This window comes from Boleophthalmus pectinirostris, unplaced genomic scaffold (assembly GCF_026225935.1).
Source record: "Boleophthalmus pectinirostris isolate CB_2022bp ecotype Guang Dong unplaced genomic scaffold, ASM2622593v1 HiC_scaffold_6, whole genome shotgun sequence".
Lineage (NCBI taxonomy): Eukaryota > Metazoa > Chordata > Actinopteri > Gobiiformes > Gobiidae > Boleophthalmus > Boleophthalmus pectinirostris.
Genome location: NW_026571447.1, coordinates 37,211,150 through 37,237,626, shown reverse-complemented (window position 1 = coordinate 37,237,626; position 26,477 = coordinate 37,211,150). Strand labels below are relative to the sequence as shown.

Genomic DNA, 26,477 nt, shown 5'->3' with positions numbered 1-26,477 from the left:
AAAACAACCATCACTTCGAATTACTTTGTGTGCAAATTGTCCGATACAAATAAAGTTGTCTTGTCTTAAACTCAGATAAATAAGTGCAAAAGACAAACGTTTGCATTCATCCAACCCTTTTTTATTCATTATTAAACATTGTATTTAAATAAAAGGGCTTCTTCTACACATCCACTCTTCACATATCAGGACTAGTACAGTTTTGTCATTTTATCTTAATAGATTTTCTGTTTTCATAATACCTTCATTTGTGCAACAATGAAAAAAGGAAAGTAATGGGTAATTCATTTTAAAGGTGAACTCTGTAACCTTTCTCTACTTCTTGTCTCCATGGAGATGTTACCTTATTGCTTTGCCTGGAATGTTTCACAGTATGGCATTAAACGTTTTTATTTTCACGGAGACCAAACCGGATCAAAATACAAGTCAGATCTGTGGTCAAAATGTCTGTTTTTCTAGGTATTTTTGAGCAATAAAACCACAATAAACGTAAGGTAGAGCTGTTTAAAGTCATACTGTGGAACATTCCAGACAGAGCAGTGACATATCCACAGAAACAAGCAGTTGACAGACCCTGAACCACAACCAGAAAGTTACATAGTGCAGCTTTAAAATGATCTCTTACACATTTAGTCAATTACTGTTTTTTTAATGCTTTCATGCCCTCATAGTTTCTTAGGGTAAATGGACTAGCCTCTTCACAGATCTGACTTGTAACTTGGCCCAGTGGTGTCGCTTGATTGTCTTAATGTGAAAAAAATCCAGGCAAATGTCTAAATATTGAAATGAACACTAACTTTAGAATTTAAGACTTCATTTTGGAATCATATCGAACTGATTTTCCTGCTTTGGACCACTTAAACTTGGGACTAAACCAGGACTAACCTAGGACTAACCCAAGATTAAGCCAGTCTAAACCAGGACTAAACAAAGCTGCATTTTTGAGAGACTCTATAACATTTATTTTCAACTCAAATCTTGTATCTGTGCTTCGAACTCGTAATCAGAAAATGTATTACAATGGATATGGTCAGGTTTACCATATTTTTCGAACTATAAGTCGCACTTTTTTTCATGGTTTGCGTGTTTCCTGCAATTTATATATTAAAATTCACACTGACAGCCACAAGAGGGCGCTCTAGGCTTGTGTGTCAGTATCTAGTACTGCTATTACTACTGTACCACTGTCACTTCGCATTCTACTGCGCATGTCTCCTGCAGAAAGAGCCTCTGTCTTGCTGCAAATAGTGAAATTTGCAGCCGAAAACCGTAATTGACCAGCAGAAAGAAAGTTTGGAGTGAGCAAGAAACTTGTGAGGGACTGGAGGAAAGTGGGGATGGAGGGTAACCAGGAGGGTGCACCATGAAACTTTCCTGGAAGTCACTGGATGAATTGACAAAGCCTGGACTTTAGTGACAACGAAACCATCCTGTCGGGATTCAGAAAGGTCGTAATAATTCTAACTGGAACTGATGCTGAGTCTGACGACAGCGACACAGAAGAGGAAGCGGCGCTCTGTTTACATCATGGATCTATGGTTTATCTCCAGAGGTCGCGCAGAAGTGACACAGAGGATGAAGAATTGAATGGATTTAGTGATTTGGAGTGAGATGGAGAGTTTGGTAAACTTATGTTCTGTTGTTTATGCTATAATTATCTGAATAATTGTTAATATGTGACGTTAACATATTAGTGCCTATTCAGCCTGTTGTTCTCTGTTCTATTGTTATTACTAGAACTTCCATTTCAAGATGAAATGTCGGTTCCTGGTCTCTGATTTTACATCTAATATACATTTCCCCAAAAAAGTGCGACTTATATATATACATTTTTTTTTTTTTTCTTCTTCATTGTGCATTTTTTGGCTGGTGCAACTTATAGTCCGGAAAATACAGTAACACATTTTTTTCTTATTTCAAGCCAATTTATAGAGATGATCCTAGCTCTGAATTTGCGTTTTATTGTTGTGTCCTTGGGCAAGACACTTCACCCACCTTGCCTGCGTAATGTGGTGAGTGAGTGATCGGCGGTCGGACGAACTGAACGTAACTAATTTAACTCTTATAAATCCCTTTTTGCTTTGTGAATCATTGAAATATTTTAAAGTCTGGGGCGTTTGTAAACCACTGGACAGATCATTCATTCATATATTTTTTACATTAAATATTCCAATAAAATCTTCATGATCCCATTCCCCTTTCACAAAAACAAAATAAGACTTCAGAAAATTAAAACGAGTCCAATGTGCAGTCCATAATCCTGAGGTCTGTTTTGAGTTGGCGGAAATTAAAAGTACAGAGTGACACTGTAAAAAAAGGAAGATCCAGCCTCGGTTAAAATGACTTGATTTGAGTATTTCAGTTGAGTGGTTTTACTTAGATTGAAATTTTTATATTTTGTACAGTTTTAACCGGTTTATTATTATTAAAAGCTTCCAGGTCAATTTCTCTTAAATGGACACTATTCGTTTTTAGGTTGTGGAGTCTGAAAACCTTTCTTCAGAGTTGTTTTGCCGGTAATGTTCCACAAAAAAATGGTATTAAACTTTGCAATTTTCGTGGAGAAAAGCCGCCACTTCAACAAAACTAAGTATTTTTGTCTGTAAATAAATGAAAGATACAAATTTGTTGAACATTCCGGGAAAAACGATAAAAGAACACTTGATTCTCTTATTATTTTCATGTGTAAATTTATGTTTTGAGGTTTAAATTGAACTCAACCGTAACACTTTATTATAAATATGCATTTTGAAGTCTTAATAAACCATGAACAAAGACCTAATTGATCATGAAGAGTGAATTAAGAATAATTCAGGCTTAGTAACTATTTCCTAAACTTCAAGTCCAAGTAGGGACTTCCCTTGGGTCGGACACTTCCACGGCGTCTCATTTCTCTTTCCTCGCTTCCTTCTCCTTGATTCTGCAAGAAATGGGTTGACGAAGTCCCACAGAGGAGACAGAAGAAGGAGAGAGGATAAAAACTCCTCATGCGACCAATAAAGTTTGATTCTTTTATCCGACGTTTGCCTCCTGAAGTCTCGCTCGTGTTCACTCCTTCCTTCCTTCTGTGGTTTTCTTCGGGATGTCGCTTGATTAAAAGGTGAAAAATGGAGGACTGAGGAGAGGAATCGATGAGGAGGAAGCGAGGAAAGAGAAATGAGACACGGTCATAGTCCCTCCGGCGTGTCCTGGGTCTTCATCTTCCTGCTGGGACGTCCAGGAGGAATCAAGAACAGATGTCAAAGCCTTCTAAGGTGACTCATCTTGACGTTGAGGAGCATTTTCATAAGCTGTTTGTTCATTTATGTATTCTCTCGTGTCTTTGTGCATGGTTTATTCAGGTTTAGTCATTATAACGTGACGCCAACTTCACTAAAACTACTAAAATTAAGCGAAAAACCCAGAATTCAAGCCATTTAAGCGGATCGTTCCCTTTCCCAGTGGTGTGAGATGTCTGTACTGTTTTTATATATGTGTGTTTTATTTAAGAGGATTTCAAGTCTTTCAGTTGGACGGAGGATCAGAGGAACCCGGGAAACAGATTCTGAAGGAGCAGGATCACCATCACGACCATCAGACCACAGGAGACCAGCATCAGCCACACCGGACACGACCCTGAAACAAACACACGGTCACGGTTCAGTCAGTTAGAGCAAGTAAAAACATTTGTGCAAAGTTTATGGTATGTTTCCAACCAAAACATGTTCTCACTGAAAATGTAATAATGCAAAATATTTTCTTATCTGTGTGTAACTATGTATGTGTCTTACCTGTTTTTACGCAGGTATCTTATATTTTTTTCTACGGACAGGTGTGGAAAACTAGAAAACACTCAGAGAAACGCATCTAGATTGTCTAATGCAATTGTGATGTCCTTAATTAACATACATAAAAAAATAATAATAATAAAAAAGCAGAATTGATACGTGATACTACACGTAACTCTATGGTGGAATGTTCAGCGGTTACCATGGAGATCGAAACAAAAAAAAACAAACCAAATCACTGTGTGACATCCCCAACCTCGGATAACCCCAACACAAACAAATTAAAATGTGTTAGAAGATATAGAAAAACAATCAATTGCGTGCACATAATTTGATACTTTTGCTGTCAAAAATGGCATTTAAGAGGTTCAAATTTCAAAACATTATATATTATTTGGTATTAGAGCTGCTTGATTATGGAAAAAAAATATGATCACGATTATTTTGGTCAATATTGAAATCATGATTATTCAAACGATTATTTACACTGATGCATTTATTCAGCATTCCTCTCTCAAAAACAACAACAACAACAACACATTGTTACTGATAATTTAGGCAAAATTTGAACAAATTGAAAATAAATATAGGCTACAAATATGAAGCTTAGAGCAGTTTTGCGAGCAGTTCTGCGATGTATAAAACTAAAAATTTATTAAAAAAAATACTTTGAACATGAAACAAGGCATAGAAAAATAAAAGTATCCAAAATAAACTACATATCCAGCTGTTCTACAATCTCTATATTAAAAAAAAATAATACATATACTTATTTATATAAAAAATATCCCAAAATAAACTTTGTTAAGCTTTATTGTTTCAACTTGATTATATGAGTTTGGAGATCGTTTGATACACAAGTCGAAATTGCGATCAAAATTTGATTAATTGCACAGACTTATTTGGTTTGTACGGTTAGGGCAGACGTAAATGAAGATATTGATATAAAAAAGTTGAACACAAATCTGTACTGCATAAAAATATTGTGGTATTCTTTTCCGGTGTACATTTTAGTCACAAAGGATGACAGTTGTGATTATTTTAAAGAGTTGCACGAAGATTAAACATGTTTTGATCAAGAATCTAATCAATACCGGCTCAAATATCTAGTTTCGATATTAGTTTTTTATAAAGATTATAACTCTTCAGCCAAACTGTACTGAAAACTCACTGCGGTTGCTGAGCGTGTGCAGTTGGCAGCGGCTGTCCACGGCCACACTCATCATGGCCGCCTCGTGGTTCCCCCTCAGCTGTCTGCCCCGGGGCGAGTCTGGCAGGAAGGCCAAGTCTGTGACCACAATCCCATGAGACTCCTGAACATAATAGAGCTTCTACAGAAAGAGCAGAGGGGGCAACAACAGACAAGAGGGTTAAACAAGTTCAAGGTCAAAAATTTATCTATGAACAAAAAAAAAAGTGACCAGATAACATTGTGACGAGTCATGGCAGATGGTATTGGAATTTGTACGCGGTAATATTTTTCTTATTTTATGTCTTTTAAACTACCAGTAAGTTTGGAAACACTTTTCGTTCATGTTTCTTCTTTATTCCCATGATTATTTCCACTGTAGATTCACACTGAAGGCATTAAAACAATGAACAAACACAAATGGAATGTATTAAAAAAATTTACGCAAAATAACTCAAAACATGTTTCTGATTTTTTTTAAATAGCCACCCTTCGCTTTGATCACTGTTTTGAACACATGGCATTTCACTTGTAAAATTTCAAAACTTTTCCATTCTTTTCATGAGCTAAAGTGAATTTTCCATGACTTTACAGCACCTACATGTGTTGAACTGATCAAACTTTTAGATCTAAATATGAAATGTTAACTCTTTCCACTCACCTTATGGTTTGGGATTATAGTTTTTTAACATTCAAAATCCTGTCAGTGCCTTTATTTTCATCTCTTTAAAACAAAAGGTGCAGACGTTTGGAAATAATCATAATAGTCTCATGAGAACTTAACAGAACGCTGTAGTTGCGTGAAAGAGATACTAAAATTCCATGACTTTTCCAAAACCGTCATTGAATTTACAAAATTCTATGGCTTTTCCAGGATTACCATGACTGTGGGAACTCTGTAATTGGTCACATTTTTATACAGCGCTTTTCCACCTTCGAGGCTCAAAACGCTTTACACCCTTTCACACACCAGTGTACGCAGACACTGTGGGCGAGATGGGTTGAGTGTCTTGCCCAAGGACACAACAATAGCATTCATCTGTGGGAGCTGGAATCACACTGCCAACCTGTGGGTCAGTGGATCTCACCGCTCAACCGATTATTTTTATTTAAAATTTTTTTACGTCAAAAGTAGGATTCGCACCGCCAGCCTCCTGATCAGTGGACAAACCCTCGACCTACTGCTGTCGCTGTGAAGTGAAAACCATTTGAGGAGACTTCATCATCATTTAGAAAAGGCCGAGGGCAGCTCCGTCAATAACGAAAAGGCTGGTTACTTTGAGTATCGGAATATAAAATAAGTTGTGAGTTATTTCAAGTTTTTTACTTTGCTACATAGCTCCATATGTCATGCTTTCTGTGTGTCTAAAAATGTAAAAAATAAAGAAAAAAACATAAATGAGAAAGTGTGTCCAAACTTAAGACTGGTAGAATAGATTTTATTAATACTGTACTGTTATTGTATCTTTGAGCTATATTCACCAAGTCAAGAGGAGAATGGCCTTTTTGTCATTTTTTAAAATATATTTTTTAAAATGGTCAAACCAATTAAAAAATAAGGATATGATGTACAAACTGTTCCACCATTTGCATCAGTTGATTTTATTTCACGGGAAATATACAAAACAAAATAATTGTAGTGATTGTAGAAAAGACAATGAACAATAGCAAGTTTACCCGTTTGTATTAAATATTATAAGCCTATAGAATATTGTGATGTCCAAAATCTTGCAATGAAACCTTTACATATTTAAAATACAGATGTAGTTAGAGAATTGTTACCTGCAGAGAAAAGGCGATGTAAATAGCGACAGATCCAGTCACTGTCCCCAAACCCAGAAATGTCCCAGAGTCACTGAAACAAAGATTAGCTGTGGTTATTATTATTGTTTATCATGTTTTATTCACACAGTCGGGTACGAGTCACTACACAAATACTACACTGCTCCTGTAGCTGGGCAAGCCAAGACTCTTCCTATTCTGTTCATAGAATCTAGACTAGACTGAACAACTTGGGAAAATATCCAATTGTGATTAGAGGAATTGACAAAAAGGCTGAAATATGAAATGACAAAATAATACAAGAATCACATTTCTGGACATGTTTGTACAAGTCTAAACTACAGGGTTAGCAGAGTATTTTGTTGTTTGTTGTCTGTAGAAGAAATGATGGTAGTTCAAAAATAACAGCTTTTGTGATTTGCTTATTGGGTCCATCAAATTGCAATTTTGTTTGGATGAATTAATCACCTTGCCCGAAACTGTGCCAAAACAAACATGGGACAAGATCTCGTGCCACAACATCTAGCAAGTCAAAATTGCCACAATATTGTGCATGGGCAAAACTATTTTATTTTTCCCCTCATGTGTTCACATTTGGATTGGACAAAAAACGATTAAGTGCAGGTGAGTCAGATCTTGAGAAGCTGGAGTTCCAAAAAGCAATGCTACAAAGACAGCAATTGTATTTAATAAAATTAATGAAGAATTGTGAGTCCTGAAGTCCCCAAGTCATGAACTGAGCTGCACAGTTTTTCAGTAACAAATTATGCCAAATCTCATCTCGTGGAATCAATCTCATATCTTGACTCTTCTTGTGGAAATTGTTTCTTGTCCCACCCCTAGTAATGGACAATGTTTGAAGAACAATTCAGGAGAGGGTTCCTACTTTTGAATCACAAGCATCACAGTAAATGGGTGTTTGGTTTGCTTGATTTACTAAGAAGTCCAAGTCCTGCCCCTGAAGCCAAATCAGACATATGTTTTTAAAATTACCTAACGGCGAGCGTGGAGATGACCTCTGAGCCACAGGGGGCAGTGAGCATGGGCAGGAAACTCTTGCCGTCCCATTTGGTGATGAAGCAGGGCGGGGGCTTCCTGTCGCGTTTGTGAGGGATCTGCACCGTGTAGAGCCGCAGAGCCTCCTTCTGGTCCTCCACTGCACCAAACCTGGAACACAGAAAAAAACGTATCAGAAATGTGTCCAAGTTCACATGGGGGACAGGACACCAATACTCTATGGGTGAGTTATAGATTTTGAATCCACTACAGATGGACCAAACTAGTCGACACATGTTGAGCTCAGAAAGTAACACCTGTGTAGAGTTACTAGTTCTGTGTGTCGCTGAGTGTGTCATTCTAAGAAAACTCATGTGACCGATGCATCTACTGTGTCCTGTGGTGCGGCTCGTGTCGGGAGCTGAAGCAGCTCATGTAGCACAAGTCACGAGGCTCAAGTCTTGTGGGTCTCTTCATCAGCTCAGAACCACAAAAGAAAAGAGGATAGGCCTATTCTTCTGTGTGGGATGTTTTGATCAATCCCAAAAGGAGCTCACTGCTGAATCACTATTATTTTACTATCATTTCCATCACTATTCACCTCGTCATAGCCTACTGTGTTGTACAAAAGGCTGTCATTTGCTTTAATGACATAAGACTGCGTTACCTTCTTGGACAGTTTTTTCCATTTGTTGGATATCAGAGCATATCTAGCACAAATTAAGCCTCATTTCCATTGGCACTCCAAGATTTTCCACAATGCACCTTGAAAAATAGTGGGCATTGGTGTTCACTAGAGCGACCAATAACGACCACAATGCACTGGGAGAGTCGGAAAACAACAGCGTACAGCAACAGGTCATTAACTGGACACAACACTAGTGAATGAATCAGATAGAATATCTTTTTTATCACACTGCTGATCCTGATTATGAATACAACACTCTTAAATAAATCGTTATGGTGTAACGTTTACCTCAGCATGAGCTATTAAAACATAATAAGATCAAATTTCCACATCTCTTGAGCTTCAGCGTGACAAAAATGTGCGTCTGATATGATCATTATTTATGACAGGGAAAAAAAAAGAAGAAGTTTAGCACACTTTTTTCTCACCCAGACGCCAGAGTGTGGTCTGAAACGTGTGGGTCTATGTAGTGAATGAGGCGTTAGGGCAGGGGTGGGCAAACTTTCTGGCTCGCGGGCCACATAGGGTCCTAAAATTTGACTGAAGGGCCAGACAGAAGACAGGACATAACGTGTTAAGAGCTCGGCTTCATTACTTTCTTATTCACATTTACCTAGGACTTCAGACGCTACACATTTCATCACTACTGTGAAAGATTCAAAACACATAAAACTGTTGAGACCTGTTCCACTGCACACCACGAGTGAATGTATATCATGACTTCACTGTTTTCAAATATGACTGATAACAGCTTAATAACAAAGCTCACGCCGTTCAATCACAGATACACACCTGTGAGTGCAGTAAAAAACCTGATTCCAAATTGTTGTACATATTAACAAATACAACTTACAGATTACAAGTTTTATTGATTGATTTATACCAACTCAAACTGGAAGCAGTGCAGTCTTATATCTTAAGCACCAACTACTTCACTCATGGTCTGAATAACTCCTGTAAGAACACTTTCCCATAAAGCATTGCGGCCAACATAATACACCGCAACTCAATGTATATATATCTACCATCTACTGGGAAAACGCTGGAAATGCATGACAAATAAAACATCAACAAGGTTTATTATTGTAATTTATTCCAGTTCGGCGGGCCGGATTAAAAGGTTTAAAGGGCCGCATACGGCCCCCGGGCCGTAGTTTGCCCACCCCTGCGTTAGGGTATAGGGGGGCATTCAGAACCGCCCTAGTTTAGATCTGGTGTCTGGTGTAGTCTCAGTACTGGTTAGTCCATACCTGCAGCCCATGTAGCGGTAGGTCTTGTCCCCGGTCCCAGGTCTGGTCTGGTGCCACTTTAGGCTCATGGCGAGTTGGTCTCCGCTCCACACGCTGCAGCTGAAGTCTCTGCCCACAGTCACCAGCTGAACACACATAACCACATTTAAACAACGCTGATTTCATGTAAACATCGTGGCCGCTTGGTAAAGTTAAAGTCTGTTGATTAGAAAATTACAATTATTAACTAGATGTCTACAGACATATTCTGAAATACATGGGATTCTTGTATTAGATTTCAGTTTTCTCTCAGATGTGGTGCTCCTGGAAAGCTTTTAAATGTGAAATTACACGTTTCAAAACCCTCAATATTGTGGAGAAAAATTTGCTCTGCCACTTAAAAGTATATTATACTGTGCCAGCATGGTTCTCTGTAATTTAACCTGCCCTTCACACAGCCGAGGTTAAACATAAGCACCAATCTTCAGGTCTTCAGCTACTGTCTTGGTCTCCTGGATAATTTGTCTGCTGCCTTGCCCACTGACACAACAACTGTATATGTTAGGACAAAGTTTGAACCATTTCCTCAAGTTTCTAATACAGCAGTGACATTTCATTCATTGTTGTGCATTTTTAAAATAAAATGGCAGACTAAAACACATTACATTTTCAAAAAAGTCACCTTATTCCCCGGGCTGATGTCCAGGTCTTCTATCTCGTCTTCATGTGCTTTGAAGTCGTATTTCTTTTTTAGGGACGGGAACTGTAAAAACACACACTGGAATTAGAGACAAGAGGGTCACATGGAGCAGAGGATGCAGAGGAGAAAAGCAGGTAGAGCAGAGGATGCAGAGGAGAGGGGCAGATGGAAGGAGAGGAGAGGGGCAAGCAGAGCAGAGGATGCAGAGGAGAGGGGCAGATGGAAGGAGAGGAGAGGGGCAGATGGTGAAGAGGATGCAGAGGAGAAGGGCAGGTAGAGCAGAGAATGTAGAGGAGAGGGGCAAATAGAGCAGAGGATGCAGAGAGGGGCAGATGGAAGGAGAGGAGAGGGGCAGATGGAGCAGAGGATGCAGAGGAGAGGGCAGATAAAGCAGAGGATGCAGAGAGGAGCAGATGGAAGGAGAGGAGAGGGGCAGATGGAGCAGAGGATTCAGAGGAGAGGGGCAGATGGAGCAGAGGATTCAGAGGAGAGGGGCAGATGGAGCAGAGGATTCAGAGGAGAGGGGCAGATGGAGCAGAGGATGCACAGGAGAGGGGTAGATGGAGCAGATGTCTTTACCTCCCAGACTCGTACGTGTCCGTCAGTGCCTCCGGTCAGCAGCAGGCTTCGGTCTGGACTGAACCGGACGACCTTCTGCAGAGGGTCCTGAGGGTTCTCGTCGGACTGGACCTCACCCAGACCCTGCACCTGGATCTGAGCCGTCTCGTCCTTCAGCTCCGTGCAGTCTCCAGAGTCCTGCGCAGGCTTATTCCCTTTACCTGCTCTCCTCCGGGGGGCGCTCTGCTGACTGCTGTTACCCGCTGAAGAGACCGAGTGCACACAAGTTACTTTACTAGTCCTGGGTTTGATTCCTCAGTTTAAAGTCCTCGGTTTTAAGTCCTCGGTTTTAAGTCCTCGGTTTTAAGTCCTCGGTTTTAAGTCCTCGGTTTTAAGTCCTCGGTTTTAAGTCCTCGGTTTTATTCCTCAGTTTAAAGTCCTCGGTTTTAAGTCCTCGGTTTTAAGTCCTCGGTTTTAAGTCCTCGGTTTTAAGTCCTCGGTTTTAAGTCCTCGGATTTTAAGTCCTCGGATTTAAGTCCTCGGATTTAAGTCCTCGGATTTAAGTCCTCGGATTTAAGTCCTCGGTTTTAAGTCCTCGGATTTAAGTCCTCGGATTTAAGTCCTCGGATTTAAGTCCTCGGTTTGAGTAGGTCCTGAGTTTAGTCCTGGGTTTAAGCCCTAGGTTTAAATCCTTAGTTTAAGTCCTGGGTTTACATCCTGGGTTTAAATCCTAAGATTAAATCCTAAATTTAAATCCTGGGTTTAAGTCCTGAGTTTAAGTGAGTCCTGGGTTTGAGTCCTGGGTTTGAGTCCTGGGTTTGAGTCCTGGGTTTGAGTCCTGGGTTTGAGTCCTGGGTTTGAGTCCTGGGTTTGAGTCCTGGGTTTGAGTCCTGGGTTTGAGTGAGTCCTGGGTTTGAGTCCTGGGTTTGAGTCCTGGGTTTGAGTCCTAGGTTTAAATCCTTAGTTTAAGTCCTGGGTTTACATCCTGGGTTTAAATCCTAAATTTAAGTCCTGGGTTTAAGTCCTGAGTTTAAGTGAGTCCTGGGTTTGAGTCCTGAGTTTAAGTGAGTCCTGGGTTTGAGTCCCGGGCTGAAGTCCTGGACCCACAAGGGGTAGAGGTATTCTAAGTATTGGTATTAGTAGCAGTAGTAGTACTTATACCATGGACCCATTCTCACCGTCTTTAGTTGCGGTGGTTTTTGTTTTGCTCTGTGCGTGTTTGAATTTCATGAGGCAGCAGTTCCCGTCCTGTCCTGTGGCGATGACATCATCAGCCAGCGCCAGGTTCATGTTGGCTTTGGTTTCAGTGTCGTGAGCGTGAAGCATTGTCGCACTAAACTCACGCTCCCCGACTCTCTGCAGCTCCAGGAAATGCTAAAAAATAAAAATAAAAATATTAAAACAAAGAGGACCGCTCCAGTCTGTTTAAGGCTGCTCACATATGGAAACAAATGGGAGATTATGCTGTATACTTGATTAGACTTTAATTCTTCCTTAAACTAAAATCACAATTATTGTGCTTGAGCCTGGTATGTAGTTAAAATCATGACACTAGTGGATCATTATATTATAATTTTGGATATTTAAATCACAGCTTTCATCTAAAACAACTTAAAAGAAAACTTCAGTGGCCAACGGGAGCTGACGTCACTGTAAACGTCATAAGAAAATGTAAGAACAGAGCAGTGGGCGTGCACCAGTGATGGTGAAAATGGGGGTGATCGGCAATAAGGCGTCTGGAAAATAAGATCAGACATGCACAAATCACTCCAAATACAACTTTGAAAGGGTAAATGAGAAGGAGAAACAACTATAATATGCTGCCCTACAAAGGCAAAAGAGCTTAACTCGCCAGAGTGTTAAACTGAGAAAAATGACTTTTCTGTTTTGTGCAGAAGTTTCTGTTTTGTCCAGACAAAAGTATAATAGGTAGGGTATAATGAAAAATTTTTGTATGTGAAAAATATTGAGCTCAAAATTGACCTTTGACCCTTATTTGTCAGTTCCTGTTCTCAGCCTTTGTATCATGAGCAAAAAATAAGAAGTCGAGCAAAGGCAAAAGGAAGAAACATGACATGATCATTATTGATGATTGATTTTCTCCAGACTTCCATCCATTATAAGAAAAATACCTCACCAAGTCATCATGGGGTTTGATTTAAATGATATAGAAGAACTTTGGATTTCCTCTTTAGTGCTGATCAGGATCGTGTGGCAACATTTACATAGTTAAACAGTTTGATAGACGAGTTACTTTGCCGTATAGTCTTTACAGTATGAATAAATACACAAAATACTTTCACATTAAAGATCATTTAAGTATAACTGAATACAAAGTTATATTTATTTAATGTGTTAAGACCCTGAGCCAAGGCCGCAACAAAAAGAAGGAGGTGAGAGGTTGGATTTAAAAAATAAAATATATTTATTAACTTAATGACAAACAAAACATACACAGTTTCTGCCTTTTGCCTTTGCACAACTCCTTATTTTGAGCTCAATATTCAAAATACTTATTCACGTGATAAAGGAGGTCTCAAATACCCCCAAAATTACATTAACTCACTTTTGACCAAACGTGATGTTACAGCGTTCTGTCTTTGTAGCAGCATGGTTAAAACCTCTAAAAAGTCGATAATCGGTTTGCCTAAAACTGAACTGGAGACAAGTCAGGACTCTATCGTGGAAATTGCTGTTTAACTGTTAGATTAACTGTTCGAGCCTCTCCACATGAAACAAAAAACGAGCACACAGTTCAATGTTTTCTCAAAAGTAGAATTATGTTTTCACAATAGCTTCAGAAAACTGCTCCATTATTGCCAAAAAGCCATTGTTTTCAGTTCAAAAGGACTTCAAACCACAAGATTAATATGGCATGTTTTGACAGAACGAGAACCCGAATACAGTATATATCTCAAGAGAACTGCATTTCAGTAACTGTTTGGAGCAATAATTATAATTGCATTACTGTAAGCAGTGTTGTTAATCATGTTAAAGCAAAGAGGAGGTCTGGTTAACACCTTGTTCATTTGCAAACAGGAGCCATAAAGAGCAGCTGACCATGTGACAAATGTGATGCAAGTGAATCCACAAAATAAACACCAACTGAAAGAACAAGAGGCCATTTTGTGAAACGCCCTTTTCAAACACAGCCTAACCGCTTTGACAGTAATACAAGCCTTTTATAGTTTAGTACTATAGTTCGTAGACAACCACAGTATTCTTTATGAAGTCTTATGTGAATGCTACGCACATTATACGTTATAGACATTGCCATTTCCGTAGTCATAAAATCTGTTTTTTTAAAGAAAACTCCCGCACCCCGTCTCATTCTTGATTTTTCTTTTATTGGTTAGACGTTTCGGTCCCTCAGATCTTTCTCAACCTAACCCTAACCTCGAGGTAGGTCTGAGGGACTGAAACATCGTACAAATAAAAGAAAAATCAAGAGTGAGACATTGTGTGGGAGTTTTCTTTAAAAACAGCTAAGTGCTTCTCCTCCAATGCACCTGTCACCCAGTCAGCTGTGCAGAGTCTTCTTCTGTGTCTCCACAAGTTTCTGATATAAAATCTCCTAACACTGTAGTTTAGAAGTCTACAAACATTGTCAGAGTAGTGGCACTTTACCATTTTTCAAACATTCCGATTTTCCGACATGAATAATATTAATGTGATAACCTATTATACTTTGCGCTCTCATATATCATAAGATACTTGATCAGAGAATACTTCAGCCACAGAGGATATCAGACAGTGAGAAAATGTCCTAACTGAGCTGTGGGAAAAAGTCATGCATTTACAAAAAAAAAAAGCCGGCTTCAGAAAAATATCTAATCTGAAACGGAGGCTGCATGGGCTTTTTCTGCTTCATTCATTTCGTCATGTATCTGCAGAGAACCACATATATGATGTGTCGAAATATCGATACTAAAAAGTGTCAGAAAACCAGAACATCTTAATAGAGGCGTGTCGTAATGAATAACGTAGTGATATAGGAATAGGCGGCGAACCCCGTTAACATGTGAGTACGACTGCAGGGAAAGAAGGCACCTGATTTATCTGTTATTAAATCTTGATTAATGGACAATACAGCAGAATAAAAACCCCAGGATCATGTAGAGCGTGTTAATACAAACCAAACCAAAATGACGGATCTGGGACAGCAGTCATACAGAGAGGGGTGACAGCTTTTGAATACAAATTGAATTTGAGCCGATTGGAGCCAGAAACGTGCCCATGCTCAATTCCTATTTGGATTTCCGCGGCTCTCAGTTTAGCTATGTCCGTTTATACATAGTCTATGTTTAGAACTGAGCGCGACTTCCTTTACTTTTTTCCTTTACCTTCTGTCTTACATTTTTTCCACCACACCTTAACTAATCTAAAAATAAGATAAATATTTACCACAGGAATTGCACCAAACAAAGTGATTATTACCAAATGGGAAAACCTGTTATGCACATGCACTTCAACAATGCTTTAAGTGTTCAGTTCACTCACCACAGCATTCTTGATTCCAGTTTTGGATGGTCCTCCGCCTCCAGCGACTATGACCAGCCCTGAACCCGGATCCACTTTGACCGAGTAGAGTGGAAATGGCGCCCGGTAAAGATCTGGCACTTCCTCTTCCCCATCGCAAACAAAACGCTTCGCTCAAAAGTCAGAGGAACGCAGCATTAAACCAACCTGCAGCAACAGAAAAACACAGACAACATGAATGATCTGGAGAATTCAGAGTAAACAAGAAGACATTATTACAATGCCACCTATGGTGGCACATATATATATTTCATTGGAAAGGGCTCGCGTCCAGTAACGCACCCGTGCGGTCCATTGTCAACGCGCTTGTCATTGACCTCTTCGATTACTCACATACCCAATGCACGTTTTTGGCGTTTACGAGAGTTAACGATTACAATTACTAGTAGTAGTCTGTACTACTGGATGCCATGAGTGTCACTATTGAGTGGCACTGAGTGTTTGATAAGGGGAGAGCGCTTCGCGCTCTGTTTTTGCGGGCGCACTTGACATCGTGCACGATGTCAAGAGCACCCTACGTTTTGAGTGAGCAATAACAATTAGGCCGCTGTCGCGGCCCACGGGCAATGCCACCGTGCCATGTCAGCGGGCACCAGTCACTGACATGTGAGTGTGAGTGTGTGTTTGGAAAGGGGAGAGCGCTTTGCGCTCTGTTGCGTGTGCTATGCGCACTGCTGAACAGTAACAATAGGCCCTACGCCACCCATGGCGCTCAGGCCTAATAATAATAATAATGATAAAAACATTACATTTAAACACCTTGGATTAAATTAATTTGATTCAAACAAGGATTAAAAGACAATGAAACATCCACAATTGAATGATTATCAAACATTGTCATGAAATATCAAACATTTCCTCAAACTGTTTTTAAACTGTTTTTAAATTCAATTACAGGTGGTTTTATAGCTCAAAAACAGCTAGAAAAACAAATATTCTAACATGAGTGGGGTCGCCTCTCCACAGATCTGACCTGTAACTAGGTCTGGTTTGGATTTCATGAAGATAGAAAGGTTTAATGTCATACTGTGAAACATTCCAGACAAAGCAACAACATCTCCATGGAAAAAAAAACAAAAACATTTGACGGACCCTCCAGCAGAAAAGTTACACAATGCAGCTTTAATATTTCTGTAATTACGTGTCCTATTCACGTGAAACAAAAACTAGCATCAAGTTCAACATCTTCTTTGTCAGAAAAAAAAAAAAAAAAAAAAAAAAAAAAGTGTTAATATTCCCAAAAGCGATTGTTGTCATCTGAAAGAACTTTAAGCCTCTTATCTGACAACTCTGAATAAATTACAGAGATAGAAACGCACTGGAGTTGGGTGTTATGGTAAACACTCACTATTATTTCATATTTTTGCACTTATTTTGCTTGGGATTTCTTGGTTTACATGAAAACCCGCTGCAAAAAAAAAGAGCAGGTTAGTAAAGCAAAAGTTTGTTGTTCATTCCTGTTCAGTCCACAGCTGCTAGTGGAGGGTTAGCTCGAGGGCTAGCAGCTCGTTAGCTTTTCTTACAACAGAATGTCTTACCTGTTTTTTCTTTAGGGGATTTAGTGTTTAGTGATATCACCCACCCGCGAGAGCCGAGGACACAGAATCATTTCATTCTTAAAGTCTGTCGCGGAGGTTTTTCTTTCGGTTTACAGAGGAAAGATTAGCGGCTAAAGGCTAAAGGACTTCCCCATCCCCACGTACACGTCAGCAGCACACGGGACGTAGCCAGCGTCACGACGTAACAGCAACATTTTATTATTATTATTATTATTATTATTATTATTATTATTATTATTATTATTATTATTATTATTATTAATTTATTTTTTGTAACCGCAATATAATACAAAATGGTAAGTGGAAGATAGCGAAAGTTTGTCAAGATGTATTTATATGGGGTTACTCTTCAAGGACATGCGAAACTGACGTGAACGAGGCTATATTCATTCACTTCATGTAGACTCACAATCTGAAGCATGTCTCGTGCTCTTCCTGCTGCTGCTGTCTCCCTGTTTCCCTGAAATAACCAACACTTCAGTTCTAAGTTAATGAACTGTAAAGCGCTATATAAATGCTATCAATCAATCAATCAATCAATCTAACAAGCCAGATCTTGTCTCTGAGCAGGGTCAGGCCTGGTCAGTACTTGCATGAGAGACCATTGGGACCATCAGGTGCCACGGGGGGTGCCAGTAGCAAAAACTATTATTGTGTCCTTAGTAGGGGTGTGCAAAACTATCAAAATATCGTATTGTTTAATGTAATGATACAGTATCGATATTGTGAGCTGCTGTATCGATATATCACCAAGAATATTTTTTTGGTATATTTTTCTACATTATTTTGTTACAGCCACAGTTTTGTTGCTTGTTCAGAGGAAAGAAACTCATTCATGTGACACATTTTGACATATTCACTGTTTACTGATTAAAATGAAACAAAGACTTTTAGTATCACAGCCATGATTTAGCCATTATTTATTGAACCGTATCGAATCGTTATCGATATCGTATTGAACAGAACGTGCACTGTATCGAGGTATTGTGGCCTGTGTATCAAGGTATGCATCGTATCAGCAACTTCTTAATGATACCCAGCCCCAGTCCTTAGGTAAGGCACTTTACCCACATTGCTTAGTATGAACGCGGTGTGAGTGATGGTGGTGGTCGGAGGGGCTGATGGTGAAGATTGGCAGCTTTGCTTTTGTGAGTCTGTCCCAGGGCAGCTGTGGCTACAATAGTATCTTACCACCACAGTGTGGAGTGAATGAATAATACTGTAAAGTGTCTGAGTGTCCAGAAAAGCACTATATAAATCAATTATTATTATCAATAGAAGTATTAGGTATCATAATGTTTTGTGATTCATGTTTTAAAGTCACTATAGACGAGGCCCTGTTCCAGGTTTTGCAGACAGAGAGTGTCAATATAATTCAAAACAGATTTCCAATTAGTTTTAATTGTACAAACAAAAATTGTAATCACAATAGAAATTCAATCAATTACAACGATTTTTAAAAAATATAATTGTTTTGTATTAAATCAGAAACAAAAATGTGTTACAATTATGAACAGTCCTTAAGACCAAAGAAAGGATTTACAAATATTTAGCACGGACACCTCAAACCCAGGAGAATCGTCCTGCAGTTTTGAACAGGAATGAACTTGTTTCTATAATCAAATAGTTTTAGATCAATAATGTGGTTTACAATGGACATGTAAAATAATGATCCACATAAATAACAGAAAATTGCATAATATGATTTCCTTAAAATGACAGATATTGTCTAAAAACATTCAAGGTTAAAAGTCAGGGTTTGCAGCCTGAACTCTTAAAAAATAAATAAGATAGAGCTTAACCTGCATACAGAGGATACACATTTTTCTCTGTCGTGTGTCTGGACACACCCGTCTCGTGTAAAAGTTCATGACCTTTAACACAGTCACTCTTCTAAAGATAATTAAAATTACAGCTAATACAATACCATGAACTTTCACAAATTAACCCTTAGAGAAGAAATACATATTCTCATTTATATATGTCCTTATGTTTTGTAATTCATTGAAAGCCAACAGAAAGCCACTGTAGATTTGAGGAGATTTTCTTGTATTTCAGGAGAAGAGCCTTTACACCATGCAGTGTATAGTAAAAGTGCAGAAGCAGCTGCCTGTGACTCTGAGTTGTTTCTCTGTTATGGTTCAAAATCAGGTACAGGAGCTTTAAACAGATGACAGCTGCAAACATCTGTATTTGAGTCATCAGCAGCAGAATCCAACACAAAACTGAACACAACCAAAAAAAAAAAACTTCAGTCACTTCTGTTCTGTGAGTTGTCATGTGTCTTTTCAAATGATATACAAGTACTAGTCGATACCTTTTATTACAGTTCAAACAGCTGTAAGGTTTCTCACCGGTGTGTGTTCTCACACATTTAACACGATTACTCTAATTAGATGTTTGTGTCTTGTTACACGTTAAACAGCTGTAAGGTCGTTCACCTGTGTGTTCTCAAATGTGCTTCTAGATTACACTTTTTTGTAGAGATGGGACGATTCATTTAACTTCTGATTCGATTTGGCTTTTGATTTTGGACTCCCAATTTTTGATTCTCTTCGAATTTGATAACTTCTTTAAATGAACATTATTTGTTCCCTTAAAATACAAAATATCATTAACATTGAGTTAGAAAATACAGTCATTGTTATTAATGATCAGAACTTTTGTTGGCATGAACAATAAATCATAAGATTTAATGTTCCTATTGTAGATATCTGAAATAAATGATTTATAATAAAAATAACTTTCTAAATTAAATAAAAAATAAACTTATTGTGTGTGTGTATGTATTATAGTATTTAAATGTATTATATTTTATTAATTATAATACAATACAATTGATATATTATATTATATATTTGAACTTTTGAACCCTGCGGTTTATATAACAATGCGGCTAATATATGGACAGATTATTTGCTTATCAACACAGCAGATGAGCCACAGCCTGAGTGCAGAAAGCGTCACTGTCTGACATGAAGTTGAAACACTAGCTAGAGCTGTTGTCAGCACTAAAACGGTTTCTCACTGTGTGATAAAATAAATTATGATGCTAAATTAGTGAGTGGGACACGTTTTAATGACCCATATGTGTTAAATTCAGGTGAGTGCATAAATGACGAGAGGATGTAGTCTGATAATCCTGTTGTAAGGTCGTAATGTTGTTTTACTGCCGTGTTACAGGCACTGTTCGGAAAAAAGCACATAATGGTATTTAATAAAAAAATAAAAAAATCTTTCTGTGTAAATATCTCAAGTTACAGCATGGACACCTGCAGCTTATAGACAAGTGCGACCTATATATGTAAAAAAATGTATTACTTTTAATATTTTGTTGATGTGTCTTATAATCAGGTGCGCTCAATAGTACAGAAATTACAGTATATAATTTTGTTGGTAAAAGTCTTTGCTCATCCTGACTCACTCATGTCTGTGTATCTGTGTTTCTTCCTTGTTCTCAACAGCAGCCCCTCCCCCTGATAAAAACTCTCTTTCCTCTCTTCTTTTCACCACTAAACATGTTATAAGACGTAATAATGTCCAAATGAGTTATTTAAGTCAAACTGAGGAGACTGTATTTTTAAAAAAGATTGTAGTAGTACAAGCTGCGTGTGTATTAACAAAGCCGAGTTTGGAGTATTTCAAAGTTTATTTCTGAGTCTATCAATGCAAAATAAAAAGTGTCTGAAAGATAAAACTCACCTCTCTTAGAATATACCAGCAGTGAGTCTCTGTAAAGCCGATTAGTTTCTGTATCTAAGAAAGGACCCCAGGCTTGACCTGTTCCTGCCCGTGCCAAAGTGACAATGCGGTGCACATGGAGGGACACGAGAAAATCCAATTCAACTCAGAATCAAATCGAAACCCCAGAATCCAATGCTTGGATCTTTTTTTTGAGAATCGTTCCATCCCTACTTTTTAGAAAATGTATTTACTGCTTGATCACCTGAACAGTTTCTCTGTGTGTCGTCTCATGTTTATCTCGATTATACTTTGTGGCAAAAGTCTTCTCACACATTGAACAGCTGAAAGGTCTCTCGCCTGTGTGTATCTTTAAATGTTTATCTAGATGACCCTTTATTGCAAATGCCTTGTCACAGGTGGAACATCTGAATGGTTTCTCTCCTGTGTGTTTCTTTACATGGTAAGATAGATTCACTTTATGGGCAAATGTTTTCTTACAGATTAAACAGCTGTAAGGTTTCTCGCCAGTGTGTATCTTTACATGATATTCTAGACTAGTTTTCTTAGTAAATGTTTTCTTGCAGATTAAACAGCTGTAAGGTTTCTCTCCTGTGTGGATCATTAAATGGTAATCTAGACTTGTTTTTTGGGTAAATGTTTTTTTACAGATTATACAGGTGTGAGGTTTTTCTCCATTGTGTAGCTTTTCATGTTTATCTAGATTTGCCTTTTGGTTAAATGTTTTCTCACAGGTTGAACAGCTGAATGGTTTCTCTCCTGTGTGAATTATAATGTGTCTTTGTAATTTCTGCACAGTCCCAAACCTCTTTTGACACACAGAGCACTGGTGTTTCTTGTCCTCAGCTCCTTCTGCTGTTCCTGACATGTCTGCATTGTTCACAGTGGCACTGGTCTCTGGTGCAGACTTGTATTTGGGGGATAGACTGGAGTTCTGGACTTGGTTGTAGTGGTCTCCATCAGCGTCTGTCTCCATTTGTGCAGTTGAGCAGCTGAGTGGAGCTCTCCAGTCTTCATCATCAGTGTCAGAGGAGTTCTCTGTGTCTCCCTCAGTCTCTGAGTGTAAATGTGTCTCTGCGCTGATGTCCTCTCCCTGTGTTTCCTCTCTGAGCTCAGTTTGTCTTTGTTGAAGCAGTGAGGACTCTTCTGTTGTCGCACAGGCAGTACTGGACTCTGGGACGCCCACTAAGACCTGGGGTGGGGGAGATTGACACACATTAATACTAATATTTGGACCCTCCTGAAAACAATAATCAAAATGTTTCTTGATTTCAGATAGAAATGTTTGTGATTTTCTTGGTTGAGGTTTGTTAGAAATATTGTTATACATTTATCAGTCTCAGTTTGAAAACAATGCAGAGCCTCCAGATCTGTGCTTAAGTTCGCTCACAAAATAATATAATCAAATATACACAGGTCTAACTCAGCCACGGGCAGTGTGCAACATGCAGTGTTTTCCACACTTTAACATTGTTTGAACAACATCCACAAAGAGATAGTTAGGGCTTCTTCATCCACAACTTAGTTTAAAGTGAGGAAGAAGGAGAAGCATTTCTCCTCTCCCTGTGTCTAGACTAGTCTACTATATGCCCATGGACCACTGATCAATTACACAGATATCAGGCTGCATGGGGATATAAAAGAAAGTATTGTCATTTAATGTTGAAAATCACATATGATTTTTATTATCACTGTGATATCAGAATCTGTATTGAGTATCAAGTTTACTCCTTAGTATCAAAATTGAGTTTGAAATTTTAGTATTGTGACAATAATACTGTATAACCTTTTGAACCACAGATCTGTAAAAGGTTCTTATGTCTTTGTGTAAATGCATTTGATGTTTGCAGGAGGAGCAAAGTTGCAAGTGACCACTCGAGCAGCGGCAGAGAAGAGAAACTCTGGGACAGGGTCCTAAAAGAACAAAGGATTTGATTCTTTTAAAAACTGACATCCAATTCCCAACATTCACGTTAACGAACCGTTCAAAAAGCCGACTCGTTCATGAACATCACATTACTAGATCAAACTGAAAGTTTCCAAGTACTGTACTCATTTACAAGTTACACTGCATCAGATTATTAATTAAAATATTCTGTATAAACAAACTAAATTTTGGAATGTATAAAGCATAACGACTATAGAGCCACACCAGCCCGTTAGAGATTATAATGTGTTAAATTTTGCTCTTTTTTTGAGCAAGGTACAACAGCAACAACAATAACAAAGAACAATGATATGTACATATTTGGGACCTACCCCAGTTGTTTTACATAATCAAATGATTGACACTTAACACCAAACACAGAAACAAAACGTAAAACTGCATGGTTCAATTGTTATATACTACTATAAACCTAAAAAAACAGCTCACTCCTTGTGCTGCCGATGCCATCAGCTGCTGTCGAACTAAAGGTCAGGACTGAGTGGAATATTTTTTTTTAATTCATACTAACAGCAACAAACTGTTGGGCTGCATCTTTTTAAATTAAAGTAAATTAATCAGTTTGTTACATAATTTTATGGATCAAACAGTTGCAGCACTTAAGGACTTAAATTTGGTTTGAAACAGGCCAGTGTGGCTCTTTTGTTGTTAAAGGTTGCAGACCCTTGAGCTGTTCCTACATGAGATGTATTAAGAACATGATGATGATGTAAATGTGTGAGAATGTGAATACTAGAGCCCGACCGATATATCGGTTGACCGATATTATCGGCCGAATTGAGCACCTGGAAGCATATCGGCTATCGGCCGATATACTTGCTGATAGGGGCCGATATTTCACGTGGGCATGTTATTCGTCGTTATAAAGCTTAGACTCTCTACATTATGTTCATTTAATCCAATTTACAGTCAGATAAATGTCCAAATATGTGGCTCCACATCAGTATTTATCTGCGGAGTCATTTGTCTGTGTGAGAGTCACGTGCGTTTGTTTACATCTGCAGACACAGATCCACTGGGATTATTTTCTTTTTACGGACAATCGGTTTGAGTCTGGATTAAAAGGACATTTATTAGTGCTGACATGTGATGTGAGGAGAAGCCTGTGTGAGCGGTGAGTGTTGGAAATATGTCGACTTTGAAGCAAGTTTTTGGTTAGCGGTTAGCTGCTGTAGCTCCCACACATAAATTGGCCGTTTTCTATTGGTCTATTGTAAAGTGACTATATTGGCCATATATTTGTTACTGGACCTGCATTGATATGTAAATGAGCTGTGAATAGACGTGTGAATGATGAAATTTGCGCATATAATTAATTACCGCGGCACGCAGCATTTACGCCTAAAGGCTAATAGCGATTGTTTATTTACTCGCTAGCAGTGATGGGTCGTTCGCGAACGAAGCGGCTCTTAGATCCGGCTCTTTGAAGCGAACGACGGGAGCCTGATCCTTATTGGGAGCCGTGTTTTCTCTTTCTCTCACTTTTTTCTCTTCATGCCGCTGCAGACTCGTGGTAGTTTGACAGCGGCAGCGGCTAAAAACGAAACTTTCAAAACTCTGCGTGTGCATAGTGTAAAAAAAAAAACTTGCAAAAATATATTCAGCATAAAATAAATAAACCAGGACTAATCTTGGGGTCGAGAGAGGGAGAGAGATAGAGACCGAGTCCCGACACTCAGTCCTGGTTAAATTCTGGTTTAGTTCCGTTTTGCACATAGTTTAGATCTGTTATAGTCCTGGTTTAGTGCTTTTTCAGTGCTGGTTCAGTTCTGGTTTAGTCCTATGACATTTCATGTAAAGAGGCAGAACAACAATAAATGTTGCCTAAATAAACCCAGTTTAAAATCCACAAGAGCCAAACCTAAGTTTTTTTTTTAAATAATTCAAGATTTACAGTGAATTTTACATCACTAAATATATTGGTGATTATATCGGCTATCGGCAGCTCCAACTATCATTATATCGGTATCATATCGGCCACAACAAAATCCATATCGGTCGGGCTCTAGTGAATACGCAGTCTTATGTTCAGTCCCTCCTAAGGACTGTAAATGAAAATGACACCTTCTATGGTCCATTTTAGTAAACTTCATCAGAGACAATAATGTGGATAAATCCCACCTGTACTAGGAGCGCATCTTCCTCCTGTTTGACACTCGGCTCCTGTGGCTCCTCTTTAATCCGTGGAGTCTGTGAACGGTTCTGGTTCAGACCGGGGTCAGGAGTCTTTGAGGGGCTCAGCGCTGAATCCAGGAGCTTCTGTTTCCTCTGGCTCTCCTCTTTGGAGCGGCAAACTTCCTTCTCATACTCCGCTATCATTTTTTCAAACAGCGCAAAGATCTCCTTCACCAAAGCTCTCAACCTTTGACCTTTCTGGACTTGGTTGTCGTGGTCTCCATCAGCGTCTGTCTCCATCTGTGCAGCTGAACAGCTGAACCGAGCTCTCCAGACTTTATCAGCAGTGTCAGAGGAGTGTAAATGTGTCTCTGCGCTGATGTTCTCTCCCTGTGTTTCTTCTCTGAGCTCAGTTTGTCTTTGTTGAAGCAGTGAGGACTCTTCTGTCTTCACACAAACGGCACTGGACTCTGGGACGCCCACTGACACCTGAGGTGGAGGAGATTGACACACAATATTAATATATTAATATTTTGACTCTCCTGAAAGTAATCAGAATATGTATTGATTTCAAATCAGAAATGTGCTAAATGTTTGTGTTTTCATCTTGGTTAAGGTCTGTTGTAAATGTTGTTATACATGTATCAGTCTCAAGTCACCAAGTAATCTTTATTCTCTGTATTAGATAATGCCCCGTCTCCCTCACGATATTGGTGTTTTTCAGATTATAGAATGTGATAACAGTTTTCTCTATTGATTACATTGCACTTTACAATTAAAAACATCCAAAAGGCAAATTCACAAATGCTGAACCTGATCATTTCTATTAGTGACTGGATCAAAGAACTGACTGAATTACAACAACAATCTGCATTAGTACAATATTTACTTTACCTGCCCCCCATCTGTATTAAATAATATTGGCCTGTAGAAAGTTGTGATGTTGTCTGAAACCCAGAAATAAAAAGACACAGCTCCCAAATGAATATTTTCTGTTCGAGATAAACTGAAACTAGAGATGGAAACGAGCTATTACAGTTTGATGGTACAAACATGAAATATTGATACAGAAGCTGCGCCCCTCCAACCTTAGATTGTCTGTTTTTATCCTGTCTTCATCTTAGACATAAATAAATCTCACCTGAACTAGGAGCGTGTGTTCCTCCTGTTTAACGCTCAGCTCCTCTGGCTCCTGTGGCTCCTGTGGCTCCTCTTTAATCCGTGGAGTGTGTGGAGGGTCCTGGTTCAGACCGGGACCAGGACTCTTTGAGGGGCTCAGTATCGAGTCCAGGAGCTCCTGTTTCCTCTGGTTCTCCTCTTTGGAGCGACACACTTCCTCCTCATACTCCGCTATCGTTCTTTCAAACAGCGCAAAGATCTCTTCAGCAGCCGCAGTCAGCCGCTCATTCACCAAAGCTCTCAGTGTTTGGCTTTTGGACATTTTAACAAATTGTTTTTAGCTTTAGCTCCGAGCTAACCGCACACGAGGGTCGGCGGTCTGCTTCCTGCTTTGTGTGCAGCAGAGTAGACACGGTGAGTGCATTACTGCCCCCACTGGTCAGGATGTTAAACTCCTAAAATGCTCATCACAGTGGCTCCTCCTCAGACTTTATAACATACTAATACCGCTGCATTTCTAGTTTATTCACAGCAGTTACCATGATGCTTCCAGGTAAGAACTCTGTGGTCAAACCTAAGGGATCATTCT

The 26,477-nt window shown here is 39.0% G+C and overlaps 2 protein-coding genes across 2 annotated transcripts; both read right to left on the bottom strand.

The window, feature by feature from the left end:
• Positions 1 to 99: 99 nt before the first annotated feature.
• On the bottom strand, positions 100 to 17,161 carry preb (prolactin regulatory element binding). Its single transcript, XM_055163738.1, has 10 exons — positions 16,987 to 17,161; positions 15,410 to 15,595; positions 12,088 to 12,283; positions 10,931 to 11,172; positions 10,334 to 10,414; positions 9,673 to 9,797; positions 7,732 to 7,905; positions 6,739 to 6,811; positions 4,939 to 5,098; positions 100 to 3,615 (listed from the first exon to the last, which is right to left on the bottom strand). Exons 3-10 carry the CDS (start codon positions 12,233 to 12,235, stop codon positions 3,521 to 3,523), a joined length of 1,098 nt encoding a protein of 365 aa, XP_055019713.1. The 5' UTR covers positions 12,236 to 12,283; positions 15,410 to 15,595; positions 16,987 to 17,161; the 3' UTR covers positions 100 to 3,520.
• Positions 17,162 to 18,451: 1,290 nt separating this feature from the next.
• Positions 18,452 to 26,288, bottom strand: LOC129411850 (zinc finger protein 3-like). The gene is made up of 3 exons (XM_055163993.1): positions 25,911 to 26,288; positions 24,776 to 25,258; positions 18,452 to 21,901 (listed from the first exon to the last, which is right to left on the bottom strand). Exons 1-3 carry the CDS (start codon positions 26,208 to 26,210, stop codon positions 20,939 to 20,941), a joined length of 1,746 nt encoding a protein of 581 aa, XP_055019968.1. The 5' UTR covers positions 26,211 to 26,288; the 3' UTR covers positions 18,452 to 20,938.
• Between the last annotated feature and the right edge of the window lie 189 nt (positions 26,289 to 26,477).

Bases quoted from the DNA above. Each gene is read 5' to 3' on its own strand.
- LOC129411850 (XM_055163993.1), bottom strand. From the start codon at position 26,210: ATGTCCAAAAGCCAAACACTGAGAGCTTTGGTGAATGAGCGGCTGACT. The intron at 25,259-25,910 runs GTGAGATTTATT...CCTCCACCTCAG, and splicing joins AACACACGCTCCTAGTTCAG to GTGTCAGTGGGCGTCCCAGA. The intron at 21,902-24,775 runs GTGGGATTTATC...CCCCCACCCCAG, and splicing joins AAGATGCGCTCCTAGTACAG to GTCTTAGTGGGCGTCCCAGA.
- preb (XM_055163738.1), bottom strand. From the start codon at position 12,235: ATGCTTCACGCTCACGACACTGAAACCAAAGCCAACATGAACCTGGCG. The intron at 10,415-10,930 runs GTAAAGACATCT...GTGTTTTTACAG, and splicing joins GACACGTACGAGTCTGGGAG to TTCCCGTCCCTAAAAAAGAA. The intron at 3,616-4,938 runs GTGAGTTTTCAG...TGTTTGTTTCAG, and splicing joins GCACACGCTCAGCAACCGCA to GGTCGTGTCCGGTGTGGCTG.